Genomic DNA, 15,398 nt, shown 5'->3' on the forward strand with positions numbered 1-15,398 from the left:
TTTGTATTTTTTTTTTTTAAGAGAAAGTCAGCTTTTAAGTAATTTGTTTCATATATATGTATTTTTTCCCCAGGTGGGTAGAGTCTTTAATTTTATTCCACGTGTAACAGAACAAATGGTGTGCAAACAGCTTTGTGCTGAAAAGCTCTGAAGTGCATATGAGGTTTATGTGTATCAGACAGCAAAGCATCTTTTGTAAAACTAAGTTCTTTCCCACTTAAGCTTTACACCTGATGCCTTGTGAAGTGATTATGGGATACCACAGCTTCTGTACGAATAGGTTTGTGGTGCCTTTTCACATTGGTGCTGCTAAAATAAATTCAGAATTCTAGAGATTTTAAAGTACGATTATGTAAAACTGAAATACATCTCTGTGTAGAAGAACACTGAAGAACAAAGTCCTTGGAACCTCTGTGTGCACCCAGATGCAGGGTGGAGACTCCAAGTTATTTTCTCTCAATCACCTTTTATGTGATGAAGAATGGTGATGATGGAGGTATCTGTGTTAAAAGTATCTAATTAGATGTAATCTAGAAATAAATTTTTAGCTAAGATTATTTAAACTCTGCTTACATACTAGTCGTCTATACAGAGCTGCACCTGTTTGCAGGCCTGAGGTGACTGTTTAGGATAGATGAGCAAAATTATGTATTGAATCGGCATGTGCTATTAAGTTCTGATTATTTTGGGAGAGACTTTCATTTCTCAGTTTTTTTCTGTTCTCATTGGTAGTGGAATTGCTAAGTCACAGCTTGAACTAGTGATTGAGCACCTCCTGAAGGTAGGGCCAACCCAGGGCAGCTCAGGTGCATGCAATATTGCTTCTGAGTGACCAGAAGGAGTGGAGCCAGGATCCGCCCCTTCCCCAACCTCATGTAAGGGTTGGCAGCGGAGGCAAGGGTATCTCACTGGTGATTGGTGTGTAGCTGAGGCTTTCCAAGGGTAAGCAGATTCTTTCCCTTGTTTCTATATCCATGGCTGCTGCACTTAGCATAACCTCACTTGTTGCAGCCTAGGACTTTGCTATTCCTCTGTTGTGGCTGCACTTCCCACTGCATTATAGTGTTACATTATAGTGTTACATTATTCTTCCCTTTCAAATTTAAGAATTCTTATGTTTGTGTTGCACATCTGGTAATAAGCTGCTTTTATGTCTGTCTCACTGCCCAACCCTGGAGGTAAAAAAATTCCATTCTAATTATGTCATCTATAGTGAATTTCACCTGTGAACTGCCAAGGTTACCTATTCAAGATTGGATTTGATTACTGATACCATTTCTTTTTCCATGCGATCCATTGTGATTACAAGTTCTCCACTCAGCTTTTACGGTACGTTCTTGTTAACTTAAAATAGCAATGATCTCTTCAAGGATAACTAAAATACTCAAGGTTCACTCAGTAGTAATGCTGGTATGTCAAAAGAAAATTGACAAATGGGAAAGTCTATTGCTTTTCCCTATAAAAAACAGTGTATGGAGTGTGGTGCCTAAAAAGCCTTTCAGCCTTGCTGTGCCATGCTTAAATCAAAGCATAGATCTTGTAGAAGGCTGCAGAGGTCAAAGCTAGAGTAAAGTAAAACAAGAGCCCAGCGACCAGAGAATAAGTGCAGTGGTGTGGTGCTTGTATTTAAAGCAGCATAATGTATGTGGAGTCTCCTGTATGCCATAAAGCTGAGAGCAGAGTGAAATACTCAGATTTGGAGGAAGAAGTACTAATTGACAAGAAGCATTGACAGTGACTGGTGTAACAGTTCTGATTGTCTGTGAAGTGTGGCTGCATGCTGCAAAAATGGGGCAGTCCTGTTCGTAGGTAGCAGAAAAATTTATCAGGTCACAGTTTTGCCATGGGGTGGATAAGGCCAGGGCATCCCTGGTGCACCTCCTAGGCTGAGGGAAGCAGTTGGGAGGTGAGTGGGGCATGAACAAGCATGGAAGCTAGAACATGGGTAAGGGCTGGTATGTACGGTAGGTAGCAGCTTTGTTCCTGTTGTCTTGTTCCCACTCGGTCTCTAGGAATGCCTTTATCACCAAGAATGTTTTAATATAACCAAAAAGCTTCCTCTGTATAAAATACATTATATATATATATATTTTTTTAAGTTATGTTTTGTTTTTCAAATTCCTGGAAAGCAGGAAAACATTTCTTGGAAATGTCTTAGTAGTAGTAATTCCTACCATAGCAGTGACTCTGTAACAGCTGTTTGTTTCTATGCTTCATAGAGCTTTTAAATTAGAAATGTGGTTTAGGAGCAGTGTTTGCATTGAGGTTGTTCTGTAGAGTATTTTAAATTGATTATTTCATATGTAGTTATGTTTTGGAGTCTTGTAGAAGCATTTGCTCTGTGTTGAGTTACTCCTAATGTCAGTTGCAGACGTTTTGTACAGCAATTGTTTGCAGTTATTGCAGACTCATAGTAGCAGACAGGATTATTGCTTTCAGCCAGCTGTAAGAAGGATGGATTATCTCTGGTGAGCATTAGAATTGAGGACAGACAAGACGTGCAAGGAAAAATGCTCAGTACAGTCTGAGACAGAAAGGTCAGTTGGGGGAAGAGGCAGGAAACCTCTGATGTCTTAAATCACAGTGAGCTACACCCTTCTGCAACTCCTTCAGCTATTCCAGATGAAACAATTAAATACAGCTTTGGGGTTGCAGTTCCTTGTAATAACTGCTATTTAATGTGCTTTGGTGTTTTTTTTGTTCTTTTTGAGATATGTTTTCATGCAGAAAAAGAGGTATAAGCAGCTCAGCAGTTTGTAATTTGCAGGCTTAAATGGTCCCTTCGTTTTAGCTTTTGTTTTTATGAATAAGGTCCTCTGCTTCTCTAGAAATGGTCCACTGAAGTTATTCTTCTGATAAGGCACAAGATGTGCCTTAGCAGCATGTTATTGAGCAGTGGTAGGCAGAGGGCTACTCACTTGTTTGCCTTTAAAGTTAGATAAACAAAATATGTTTGTTGTTTTAAATGGTTGAGAAGAACCCTTTAGAAAAGAAGTGATTACGAGATGCTGCTCGGTCTGCAGCCTTTTCTGTGTTAGCCAACATAGATAAAATTAGTTTGGTCAGAAGATCAGCTTGGGAGTTTAATGCCCTCTGTGGGTTGCCTCTATCTCCTGGGTGTGGCTCCTTTCCCCATTTCCCTGTGTTTTGTGTTAAACAGCTGCTGACAAGTTCTTTGATCAAAATAGGTTTGCATTCTGATCTGGTATTTGTCAGGGGTACAAAGGTGGTGTTGTGGCCTGATGAGACTGACTCCATGACTGAACAGGTCTACATTTTGGGGATTTTAGCATCAGTTCGCTTCTTAAAATTAGAAAAGTCTCCTTTGTCTTTTTTTTCCTTTCCCTCATAGTGCAATTGATGCAGTAGCTGTTAACTGTTTGGGTTTCTTTGTTTGTTTTGGAGAAGCTTCTGTTTCTCTCATTAAGTCATGCAGTGTAGCACCAAAATGTGGTGTGTGCTTGTTTTTCATTGAAAGTTAATGTAATTCATAGAAATTTTTCTAGATGTCTGAAATCCACATTGAGGAGCCCTGGGTTAATTGGTCTGTCTTTATGAAGTCCTCAGAGAAACAAACCAACCCTTTCATCTTTTTTTTTTTTTTTTCCAATTCAAGGCAAGAAATCCTTTAGCTGTCTCATTAAGAAACCTTCTAAATTCTTAGTGTCATGCATTCCTGTAGGAAATCAGCTGTACAAATCTAATGTAACTTTTATTCACATTCATTTCCATGTGCATTTCAGAGATGGCACACCTCTCCTATGAAGAAAGGTTGAGGGAACTGGGATTGTTTAGCTTGGAGAAGAGAAGGCTCTGGGGAGACCTCATTGTGGCCTTCCAGTACTTGAAGGGAACATATAAACAGGAGGGGGAATGGCTGTTTACGAGGGAGGATAGTGATAGGACAAGGGGGAATGGTTTTAAACTGAGACAGGAGAGGTTTAGGTTAGATATTAGGAGGAAGTTTTTCACTCAGAGGTTGGTGACGCACTGGAACAGGTTGCCCAAGGAGGTTGTGGATGCCTCATCCCTGGAGGCATTCAGGCCAGCTGATGTGACTCTGAGCAGCCTGGTCTGGTGGTTGGCAACCCTGCACATAGCAGGGTTGTTGAAACTAGATGATCATTGTGGTCCTTTTCAACCCAGGCCATTCGATGATTCATTTTCATGTATATGCCTACAGACATACACCCAGTGGAACATTTATTATGCCACCTGCAGAAGTAGATTGTCGATGTTGGTCTTTCTACTGCATGAAGAATGATGCTCCAAACAATAAAATAGATTTCCCTATTAATAGTATCAAGTACCATTGTGCTGAATTGACACTGATACAGGTCAAACAACTGCAGGCCGGATGCATGCTGCTACTGGAGGAAGCAGTGCTGGCTAGCGTGGTTTGTGCTCATTCAAAAAGTTATTAAACCTGTTCCGGTGATTGTGATGCAGGGGTTAGAAATGAGTAACTCCTATGTGAACTGTTGATGGCAGGAAAGTGAGCTGGGTGTGGGTGGGTGCTTGTGGTCTCACGCTGAACCCATTCACTGGGAATGTTTGTGGTGAAGTGGTTGTGAAACTTCTTAGCACACAGGGGAAGTTCTGTGAATCACTTAAGAAATACAAGCAATGAAGTGTACTGATTTACCTAGAGAAGCGAGAGTATGCTATTAGCAATTGCACTGTTGTTAACCTTGACTGTACACTGAAACTCCAGCTCTGAGATGCTTTTACCTGTCACTGAGCTATGGATTTTTTTTCTCACGGACTGTAAATGGACAGATGTGAACTTCTGTAGTGCTGTAGGGGCAAATGAAAGAAGCTGGAAACTTATGGCCCAGTCCCTTTGATCCAGTTCAAAAAGCTGGAGCCTGTTTATGGAGGATTCTGATTAGATTTTACCCAAAGGTTGACAAGCAGAATGTTTTAGACAAACTGTTTTGTAGAAATGTTTACTTTTTTCTACTAGTGAAAAGAGCCAAGGGTTGCAAGGTCACACTTAGATGTCCATTCTTGGTTATTTTTTGACTTTTGAGGTCTGACAGTTGGCTGCTCAGTCAGGAAAGTGGGTATGGGTTTGGTGCAGCTGACTGCTTGGTGAGGTGATCAACAGTGAAGTAGGTGTTGGTCCTCACATGTAATGGCATTGATTTCCTTGTATTTTGCTCCAAGCAGAGCTGACAGCTGTGGTGTGTGGTCAGCCCTTCAGGAGCAGCTGCAGTGTCATTGTTCCTATCCTCAGCTGGGATTTTCTGTCTATATGGTGGAATGGGGTTTTGTATCTGACAGCATGCTGGTTCATGAGTGGAAATCCGTAGCTGGCTCAGTGTGGTATTTGTGTGAAGCCCAGATGAGTAGAGTAGGATTGATTTGTAGAGTACTGTTTGATAGAGCAGAATTGATTATTTCTTCCCAACATTTCAGGTGCAGTTTGGGGAGCTGTTCCACAGTCAGAACTCTCAATTCATACTGTGTACAGCAGCCACTGCTTTGTGACTGTTCTTAATTCTAAAGTTACTCTGAAGTAACTCTAAGACTGCCAGCAGCTTTGAATCACCTGATTGTAATTACAAACAGAATATCTCATGAACAATTCTTTTTGAGGAGCAAAACTATCAAGACACATAGCATTCATAGTCATTATTGTAATGCTGTTTTTATACATAGACTGATTTCTTTGGGACAATGTGATGCCCAGGCTGCCCAGAGAGGTTGTGGATGTCCCGTCCCTAGAGGTATTCAAGGCCAGATTGGATGGGGCCATGGGCAGCCTGGTCTAGTATTAAATGTGGAGGTTGGTGGCCCTGCCTGTGGCAGGGGAGTTGGAGATTCATGATCCTTGAGGTCCTTTCCAACCCTGGCCATTCTGTGATTGATGTTCAAGTCTCCTGAATATCGAAGGGATGGAAGATCAGATTACCAATACAGACATATTCTTGGTTTTATACATATGTATTATCACATAAGCATTGCATTTAGTGAAATTTATGTCCAGATACAACGTGGAAAAAAAATTTGAAAGGAGAATCTGAACTCTTGAAATGAGAGAAGATGAGGTGCCAAGATAGGCCTCCATCTGTTCTGATGTGTGAGCAGTCAGTGTAGGTGTATTTGTGTTTTTAGTGAAGGTAGAAACATAACTGAATTGCTCTGTCTTCTTATTATTTTGTTTTCTTCTTTAAAAAGAGCTCTTGCCATAGATCTTCATCATTTGAATGCCCAATACCAGAGCCCTTCTGGGGGGAAAAAAAAATTCTGAAGCATGGGGGGGAAGCCTGTCCATCTCTGTCTGTACTCTGCCTTTCTATTTTGAAAGCTTGAGAGGTTGCTTGAATTTGGTTTTCCTTTAGATTGGTTTGGCGTATTTTTGTTTTGTGAGTTTATTTTTGCTCTTTAATCTTTATATGTTCTTGTAACACTGACATCAGTTCTGAAAATTCAGATGTCACAATGCTAAGACTGACATCACATGGAACAGTAGGAGAAAGAGGAACTAGAGTAAAGCTGCCTGCATGTATGTATTAAACATCAGTGTGCTTCTGCTCTTTTCATAATGAAAACAATCATTTTAAATGCGTTCCCTCTTTAAAAGAAACAAATTTATATCCTTTTACAAAATTACAGCATGCTGACTCACGTCAGTTCTCAGCACTGGAGCAGGTTGCTCAGCATGGTGGTGGATGTCCCATCTCTGGAGACATTCAAACTCTGAGCAACCTGATCTAGCTGTAAGTGTCCCTTGTGTTCTTTGCAGGGGAGTTGGACTAGATGACTTTTAAAGAACCCTTCCAACTCAAACGATTTTATGATTTGCTTGTAATTTTTGTTGTTTTTCCTCTCTCCCTGGCCTTATTGGTCTGTTACCTAGCTCGCTGTGCTTTTGACGTAGTACTCCCAAGTGGATTATTCTGCAGTGGTGGTTTAACTCTTGCCCTGTGCCTTTGTGGGTTTAAGGGACAGCCTTTCTTGGAGTAATGTTATGAAGCTATGTGGAATAGATTATGCCTGTAACTTTCCTGACAATGCTTGATTTGCAAACTGAGACAAGTTGGCCTTTGTTCCAGAGTCTGGTCCCTGAAAGTGGCCTGTGGTAGGTGGATAGGGTGAGTTGTCTTGTTGTTTTCTGTTGTTTTTGTTGTTTTTAATAAATATTGTGTATAGAAATAAACAGATAGGAATGCTGCTTGTTTTTAATTTATACATTTGTCACACTTGCAGTAATTTTCAGTGTAGGAGGTTGTATCATCCTTGTGCTTGATAGCCTATCTCTTGAATGGCCTCTTCCACCTTAAGAGCTTTAGAGTTTCTGCACACAGCAGAAGAAATTATGTTCTGAAGTAAGACTGAGAACTCTCAGTTAGCTGCCAACTTTTGTAGGATAGCACCTGCTGTGACCCTCTCTACTTGTTCAGTTTCTTCTGTCATTTTTCTGACCTGCCAAGGGTAAACAGGGGTTCTGTACCACGCATTGCTGGGTGATGTTGCCATAGAATTAGCCTAGCTAAGACTGCAAGGAATTGTATCAATCTGCCTAAAAGCCAGTTACCTGTTCTCATATGGAAGGTTCCTGGATGTTTAGTACTTGTATCACCCATTTAGGAGTTCAGTGATCCGTGCAGTAACTGTGTGCTGTAAGTGTGGTCAGTCAGCTGGGAGGAGGAGGAAGTACCCCAGGGAGCAGGAGGCATTGGGGATGCAGTGATGCAAGTCAGTTACAGGCTTATTTGCTGCCCAAGTGAATGCTGCTAACAGCATTAGTTGCTGTGTTTGGAATAGCTGACATGGTGCAAAGCGTTGTGTGTTTCTCCTGCTGGCTCTTGGTGCCACCTCTTTTTAGCAAGAAATACCAGAATTCGTGTATCTGAAAGCTCATTCATTACTCAAAGTCTTGCGTTAACTTGGTGAACTACTTTTCTTCTGAAAACTTTGAAGAAATAATTAGGGAATTATATATTAAAGCTTGATTTCAGTTGTCACTGAAGCGGAGGCCTCTACCACTTGCAAGTCCGTAAGAGGTGCTGACTATTAATACATCCTTCCTCCGATTACTGTATTTAGTCCATGAAATACTATACTGTTAGCAGCTGGGAGGCATGGCTTTCTGCAGAATTGACACTTGGCATTTATTTATTTATTTACTTCCAGCCCTTACTGTGTTGACAACAGCTTTGGAGTTTTCAAATCCTGCAGTGCTGTATGTTGCAGGTGCTGGTGGGATCCTGGGCTCTCATTGCTGCTCAGAACTGTAAGACAGCAAGGGAGAGAGAATCACCACATCTCTGATTTTACTGTTGTGAATGTTGAGTAGTATGAGTAGGGTTGACATGGAAAATTCAGCTGTCACCATGCACTAAAAAAGAGAAACAGGGTGGACTTCAGTGAAGGATTGGCTCCGCATGTGACAAATCTGCTCTTCTTGGACTTGCCTTCATTACCAGGCTGTTCTTACACTGTCTTGTGTCTGACGAGCCTCATGCTAGCAATTAAGCTTCTCTGATAACTTTTTAACATGATTTCTGCTGTATACTCATAGATTTTGGTTTGTTGCAAATTAGACTGTTGGTGCAAAGGAATGAAATAACGTGGCTCCAGTGAATGGTTGTTTTTCAGTGTATTGTGAACAGCAATACAGCTTTCTCTACTAGACATTGCTTGGAGAATTGAGCTAATTTATGGCAGCTGTGCCTTTGTAGCTATGTTTTTGCAGAACTTCATATGGGCTATCTTTCCTAAGCAAAGTCCTTACAGTGACTGTTGAGATGGTTCTATTTCTCCAAGACAAATAGCACGGCTAATGCTTCTCTGAATTAATCAGTCCTGTTTTAACATCTACTCAGTCCATTGAAAATGGGATCTTGCATTAAAGCAAACAAACAAAATACTTGTTAACTTTGGAGAAGTATTACGTTCTGCTCATTTTCTATGTTAACCTGATCCTAATCTCTGCCAATCCTTTTTTATCCTCTATTTTTCTGCTGCCAAGCTTTGATTTGGATGACTACCATCACCTTAAAATTGGTGTTCAGATCCAAAGTGATCTGTAGCAATACATCATCTGCGTTTTCTTGGGAGTACGTGAGTTACAAGCACAGCAGTGGGAGAGAGCTCTAAACTGAAAAGCTCCCATTAATACCTTACCCTCTCAGAACTGTGTCTAACTCCTAGCTGCTGAAAGAAGCCTTGCTACTGAAAGATAACTTTTTTGTGTGTGTCAACCCAAGTGTATGATTTCATTTGCTTGACTTGTATTTTTACCTGTCAATGATTAAGAATCTTTTTCTGTTCTTTTTGACTGTGCCGTGACTTGTGCGTATTACATGTGGCTGCTGATGTGACACAAACCATTTCCTTAGTGGTTCAATTTGCAATTGTCTTTGTGGAGTACTTCGGGAGTGCTTTGCTGTGGGAGGTTTCTACTTTGTTTTCCCCTCTCTATTCAACTGAGCAGCTTCTTTAGACATTCTTGGTTAGTGACCGAATAAAAGCCTGCAATACATGCATTGGATACATGCATTGTGTTGTGTATTTAATTCAGTCTGTGATTGTGAGTTAATTAGCAGCTGTGGGGCTCTTTGGGTTTTTTCCCAAAGCATATCCCTGTGTATCCCAGTTCACAGTTAGGTGATGTGATTTATGCTAATTCCGGTGAGCTTTGTCTTCTCGTTTTTGCCTGTGCTTCTGTAGTTGTCAGCTGGGTAACTAATCACAGATCACACAGAATTCTTGACTGGACTATTTTTTTGCGTGAGTGCAATTCTTTTTTTCTTTTAATGTGCTTTCATTCTGTTCTGATACTTGTTTTCTACTAGTTGGGTACTTGATACAGAATGAAACAAGTTCCAGTTGCTCTTTATTAAGTCTAATGGGAAAGAGGAAACACAGAAGAAACAAGTGCTTTTATTGCAGTGGGTGCTTACTCTGGTGTGGAAAAACACCATCCAGTGATTTAAACAAAAAAGCCAAGGCAAGTCTTCAGAGCTTCTGGAAAGCTCCTTTGGGAAAGGCAGAGTACACTCAGTGCTCTTGTATAATACCTGCTACAACACTATATTAAGAATGCCAAACATGATATCTGCTGTTAACTATGGCATGCTTCCAAGTATGAGATTAAAGGTCAGAATCTGGTTGCTTCAACCACTGTAATATCATAAGCAAAAATAATCCGTAACAGAAGATGTATTTTCCTGCAAAAAACATGTGGATTAACAGTGTTGTTTTATAAATAAATACTGAAAAAGGAGATTGATAAGCAGTCACACAACTGTAAGATTATTAATCCCAGCCTGTAGCCATTGAGATCATACTTGGAGTAAAGATGTGGGGGAATTTTGAACTGGCTGGGGCCTGGCTCCTGCTTTCCTGGCTCTTTATAATGAGGTCCTTGGGATAAAGACTTCCTCAGTGCTGTAACTCTAGTGGTGGTCTTTGCAGGCAGAGTATCAAGATAAAGCTTGCAACTCCCAGCATGGCTCTTTCATGTCATGGTTGAAGTTGCAGCCCTTCAGGTATTTAGTCCTTTTGAAAAAGAAAATCATGTTTTAGGAGCGGAGGCCAAGAGTGGGAAAATGATCATGAAACAGTACAGGTCAGGCCAGATCGAGAGAACTTGTGGAAAGGCAGCAAGTGCCCCTCCCTTAGAGCTGAGCCACAATTGTGATTAACAAGGGAAAAGAGGCTGAGGAGATGTTTCTGTAGGCAGTCTTCTTTCACATCCTCAGCACTTGGGGCCTTGCAAACAGCAGGCAGAGCCTTTTATTTCCTTACTGTGTCAGTGTGAATTTCAGGAGGGTGTTGCTGCTGCTGTGTTCCTGGCAAGAAGCCATCCAGGCTCAGGTGTAAGCTCAGTGCTTCTTCATGCTGACCACATCCAGGATACGTGGGCTCCCAAGGTGAATTTCTCACAAGGGTGACAACCATATTAGTGCAGTGAAGGCGCTGCGGTTGTGAGGTGAGCACATGGGTTGTGGGGTTGGTGTTATGTGCTCCCACCCTCCTCTGCCACCTGCAACTGCTGTGAAACACTTGCAGAGAGATCTCAACAGGGACTGAGCATCACAGTGGAAAGTGGGAAGCCTGACAAGGATTTGGCAAGACCCTGTGGCTACGTCGTGTCTCTCTGTCCTAATGTCCCCTAACATGCTTTGTTCCTCTGCACTGGTGATTATTTATGGACTTTCTACCTTCAGGTTCTGTTAGCTCACACTCCTGTTGCCTTCCCAGCAATGAAGGGAGTTGCTTGTTTTGAGCAGGAGTGCCAGCCCTTCTTCCCTGCTGCTGGAGTGAGGTATTTAATTGGCTTTTAATGTATTCTTTGTCTTGCTGAAAGAAGAAAAAAGCCCCAGATCTAAGCCTGAGACTTGATGCGAAGGTGAAAATGCATAATTGCCTTCCTGGTTGAAAAAGACCCAGTAAAACCTCTTAATGTCCTGTATGGAAAGGCTTGACCTTAATTTTTTTTTTTTTTCTATAGAAAAATATTACCTTTATGTGGTGTTTTTGTTGTTTTTTTTTTATTTTGCTGATGTGTGGCATGATGTCTGTCAAGGGGAAGTTTCACTGCTATGAAGCAGTGAATTTTGAATTCATCATGAATGTGTTCACATTTGAAGAATCTCAAGTGATTCTGAATTTTTTGTTCAGGTGTGAAACGATGCTTAGAAAAATAGATTTAGTTCGGATAAAAGTTTCCAGTATTTATACACTCAACTTGAGGTATGTATTTCCAAGACCAAATGTTTTCAGTATTTCAGATTGGCAGAAACGTCAGCCCTATTGAGGCTTTAAATAATTGAGGAATTAATCATCATAAGATTTCCCTGTGGCATAGATTAAAAAAATGCATTTTTCTAATTTTTCAGCAAGTTTGAGTTTGCTGAAAGCTTTGCACTTTGTTGCTGTTTTTATTTTATTAGTTAAAACTGGTTTTATTGATTACTAAAACTTCTAATTGTGTTGCAGGGGTTGTTCAGTTATTAAAATTTCTATATCACCAACTCTTGCAACTTGAGTGCTTCTTAAGTATGAATCTGTTTTGTAGGAGGCTCTCAAGGAAAGTGGGAGTGCAGTTTGAGAAATTGTTTAAAGTCAAATCGTTTTTAATTTTTGATAGCTACCACTCAGTTACCAGCAGTCTCAGACCCATTCTGACTGGTACCAGGCTGTCTGATGGTATCTGTGTCCTGATTCTTAAATACTGGGAAGCTGGATGTGCAGTTTGAACATGAATTTTCTGCTGGAGGTTTTCTAAATACAAAAGAGAGAATGAACAGTGAAATGGCTTTTGCCGAGCTTCTCCCATCTGCTGTAGCAGAGTGGAGTCTGTAAGAAGTATAGTAAGGAGCTGTCACTTCCACATCTCTTGCTCTATTTCCTGCTAACAACTCATACAAATCATAGAGGATGTTGGACTTCAAGTCATTAGGATGAGTGTTTGAGGTTTTCTTTTTGGCAGTGTTTCCATCCTACCCTATCCATCCATATTGCCTTTATGCCTCATAAACCATTCTGAGTTAGCTAGCTGGCATTTCAAAACTTGCCTTTGCTTTGAGTCATCCTGTATCTTTCAAAAAGTAAAACGTATGTAGAAAATCAAAGTTTCTGATTGCAAGGTTTGAGAAATATATGACTACTGATAGACATGCTTAATGTGGTGCTATCAGATGCAATGCTCTGTGCAAATTTCATGCTGCCATGCTGAACTTACGGCTTTCAGCCGTCACTTCAGAGTTGGTTGTCAGTACATGCTTGGTTATTTGTTGGTTGTTTTTTTTTTTCATTGCATTCACTTCAAATTTGAAATGGTCATCCAGGCACCTGTTGTGGCAGCAGCACTTCAACAGTCGCTCACAGTACCTGGTGTCATTTGCGCTGGAGATTGGTCCTGGGGTTGTAGAGATCACTGGGTTCGTTTTGCTCAGGCTCATGTTCCTGTGGCCGCTTGGTGACTGTGCCTTTGCTCTTGCTGGGCCAGTGCCTTAGAGAGTGCCTTATAAAGCCTGACCCTCACTCAAACGGATTAAAGCGCAGTGTATTTAAAGTTAAATATAGAAGGCAGAGCTCTCATTCCTAGTAATTAACTGTTCAAGAGTCTCTTCTGTTGCACTGACCTCTAGTCATTTAGTCTGCCACAAGTGGCAACTCTTACGTTAACTGCTTTTTCCTTTTTTTCTCTTGTTCCCGGATGTCCTAAAGGTCATATTTTATATTATTTTAAATATGAACAGTTTTAAAATCTGATAGCCTACCTTAAGCTGCGTACTACTCTTCAAGCAGTTTAAAAATACTCCACATCAGAAGTGGTTGAGAAGGCCAGTGGTGTGCTGGCTTGTCTCAGGAATAGTGTTGCCAGCAGGAACAGGAGGTGATGCATCACCCTGTATTCAACCTTGGTGAGGCCACACCTCGAGTACTGCATTCAAGTTTGGGCCCTCACTACAAGTAAGACACTGAGATCCTGGAGCATGTTCAGAGAAGGGGAATGATGCTGGTGAGTGGTCTGGAACACAGGTCTTGTGAGGGGGTGCTGAAGGAGCTAGAATTGTTTAGTCTGGAGAAGAGGAGGCTCAGGGAGACCTTGTATCTCTCTACAGCTACCTGAAAGGAGGCTAGTGAGGTGGGGGTTGACCTCTTCTCCTGTGTAACTAATGATGGGATGAAAGGGAATAGCCTTTAGTTGCACAAGGGGAGATTTGGGTTTCATATTAGGGAAAAATTTCTTCTCTGAAAGTGTAGTAATGCATTGGAGTGGGCTGCCCAAGGGGGCAGTTGCTGTTCCAGGAGATGTTAAAGAAATGTGGATGTGGCACTGAGGGGTGTGACTTAGCTGTGTGGTGATGAAGGGTCAGTGGTTGGACTTAATGATCTTAGGGATCTTTCCAGTCTTAACAATTCTGCGGAGGAAGTCTAACATTAGAAATTTAGCATATGCATTTCTATCTTTTATAGTAAGTGTTCCTAGGCTGAGGTCAGATGCCTTTGTTCTGTTCTTTGCTCTCAAAGCTGCATTTTTTTTTCACTAAGGAAGTAGACAGTGCTGGTACCAGTCCAGTGGCTGCAAGATTGGTTCATGCCTGCTGTGTGGCTTGCTCGAAACTGTCTAAAGCTCATGGGCAAGGGCTGAGGCATCGGGGGGGGGCAAATAAACCCAGGGAGAAATACGTGGGAGAATATTATATTTTGTACTCTCATCTTCTATGAATAATAGAAGCAGGTAAGCGTCACATCTGGTTGGTCCATGGCTGAAGGCTGGCCTGTTGCTCAGGGCTGTGGTGTATTTCCTGAGCACACCTCCTACTTCTCAGCCTCTGAGGCAGCTGCGTGGGGGGAAAGAGATGTCTGAGCTCCCTTGTGAAGAGGGGCTGGGATTTGACAGCACTTCAGAAGATCCTGTGGTATTGCAGTATGTTTTTTCTCTCCTTGCAGATGTGTGGGAGCATTTTCCAGAAGGCAATGTAGAGTGGTGTTTGTTCTGAAATACTCTCTGTTAAGACAGTAGCTTTAAATCACAGTTATGAATGTCAGCCTCTCAGTATAACTGGCTTGGTTGCTATTTTTCATATGACTTGTAGGAAGCAAAACCAGTCTTGACTGTGGACTTGGCACATTCCAGTGCATGCTGGCATTTTCTGACTGCTGATAAATCACAGAGCTACCCTAGAGAGCAGTGGATTGCCAAGCTACACATCTGAAGCACTACTGAAGTGGCTCGTTGGTGACGCTGCAACTAGGAGAGAGTGGTGAATGGGAACAGTGTTACTTACTTAAGAGCACTGCTAACTGCTGTGTGAGCTTTTGAGGAGGGGAGGCCATTGCTTAGGTAATAACATGTGGTTGATGGTATCTTTCTAGCCAGTGAGTTTCTCTTCTTAGGTGGTAGCAAGTGCTTGCAAAGGGACATACTTTTGAACTGGGCCTGCAGCAACATAAGATTCCATGTTGAAATTTGTGTTGGAGGAATCCATGATGGAGAAACAGAAATAATACAGATTTATGTAAAACCAAATTTCTTAAGAGAACGTGTCCAAAGGATGAAGTTTCTTGTATGGTAAAGCTCAGCCCTGGATGAGCAAACTGTCCATGCCAACGACCTGGAGACCTGCAGGGTGTGCAGCAGTAACTGGCAGGGCCTAGCAGATACAGGGCCAGGACCATTGGGACGCACCGTAGGGCTCTGCAATATGTAGCTCTTTCTGTTTGGCTGTCAGTTTGGTGGCTCCTTGCACCAGTTGTGACTCCGGTGATGGGACCAACTCTATCCTGGTGCTCTGGGCTGGCAGGCAAGGTGCCTGCCCTAAAGGCAGAGGCTTCTTCCTTACTATTCCTGCTCGGATTTGAACCGTTTCTCATGTAGGGAGAGCTGGATTTGCTGACCATCTCTTGTTTTCTTGTTTGGCTTTTTTTTT

General features: G+C 41.7%; 1 protein-coding gene across 1 annotated transcript in view; it reads right to left on the reverse strand.

Annotated features, from left to right (window-relative positions):
* ANKMY2 (ankyrin repeat and MYND domain containing 2) overlaps window positions 1-10,914 on the reverse strand; it is a 37,130-nt gene extending 26,216 nt beyond the window's left edge. The window contains exon 1 of the mRNA XM_010712796.2: window positions 10,762-10,914. Within this exon, the coding sequence (XP_010711098.1) occupies window positions 10,762-10,914 (153 nt within the window). The remainder of the gene's footprint in view (window positions 1-10,761) is intronic.
* Window positions 10,915-15,398: the final 4,484 nt, after the last annotated feature.

Source organism: Meleagris gallopavo, chromosome 6, assembly GCF_000146605.3.
Source record: "Meleagris gallopavo isolate NT-WF06-2002-E0010 breed Aviagen turkey brand Nicholas breeding stock chromosome 6, Turkey_5.1, whole genome shotgun sequence".
Lineage (NCBI taxonomy): Eukaryota > Metazoa > Chordata > Aves > Galliformes > Phasianidae > Meleagris > Meleagris gallopavo.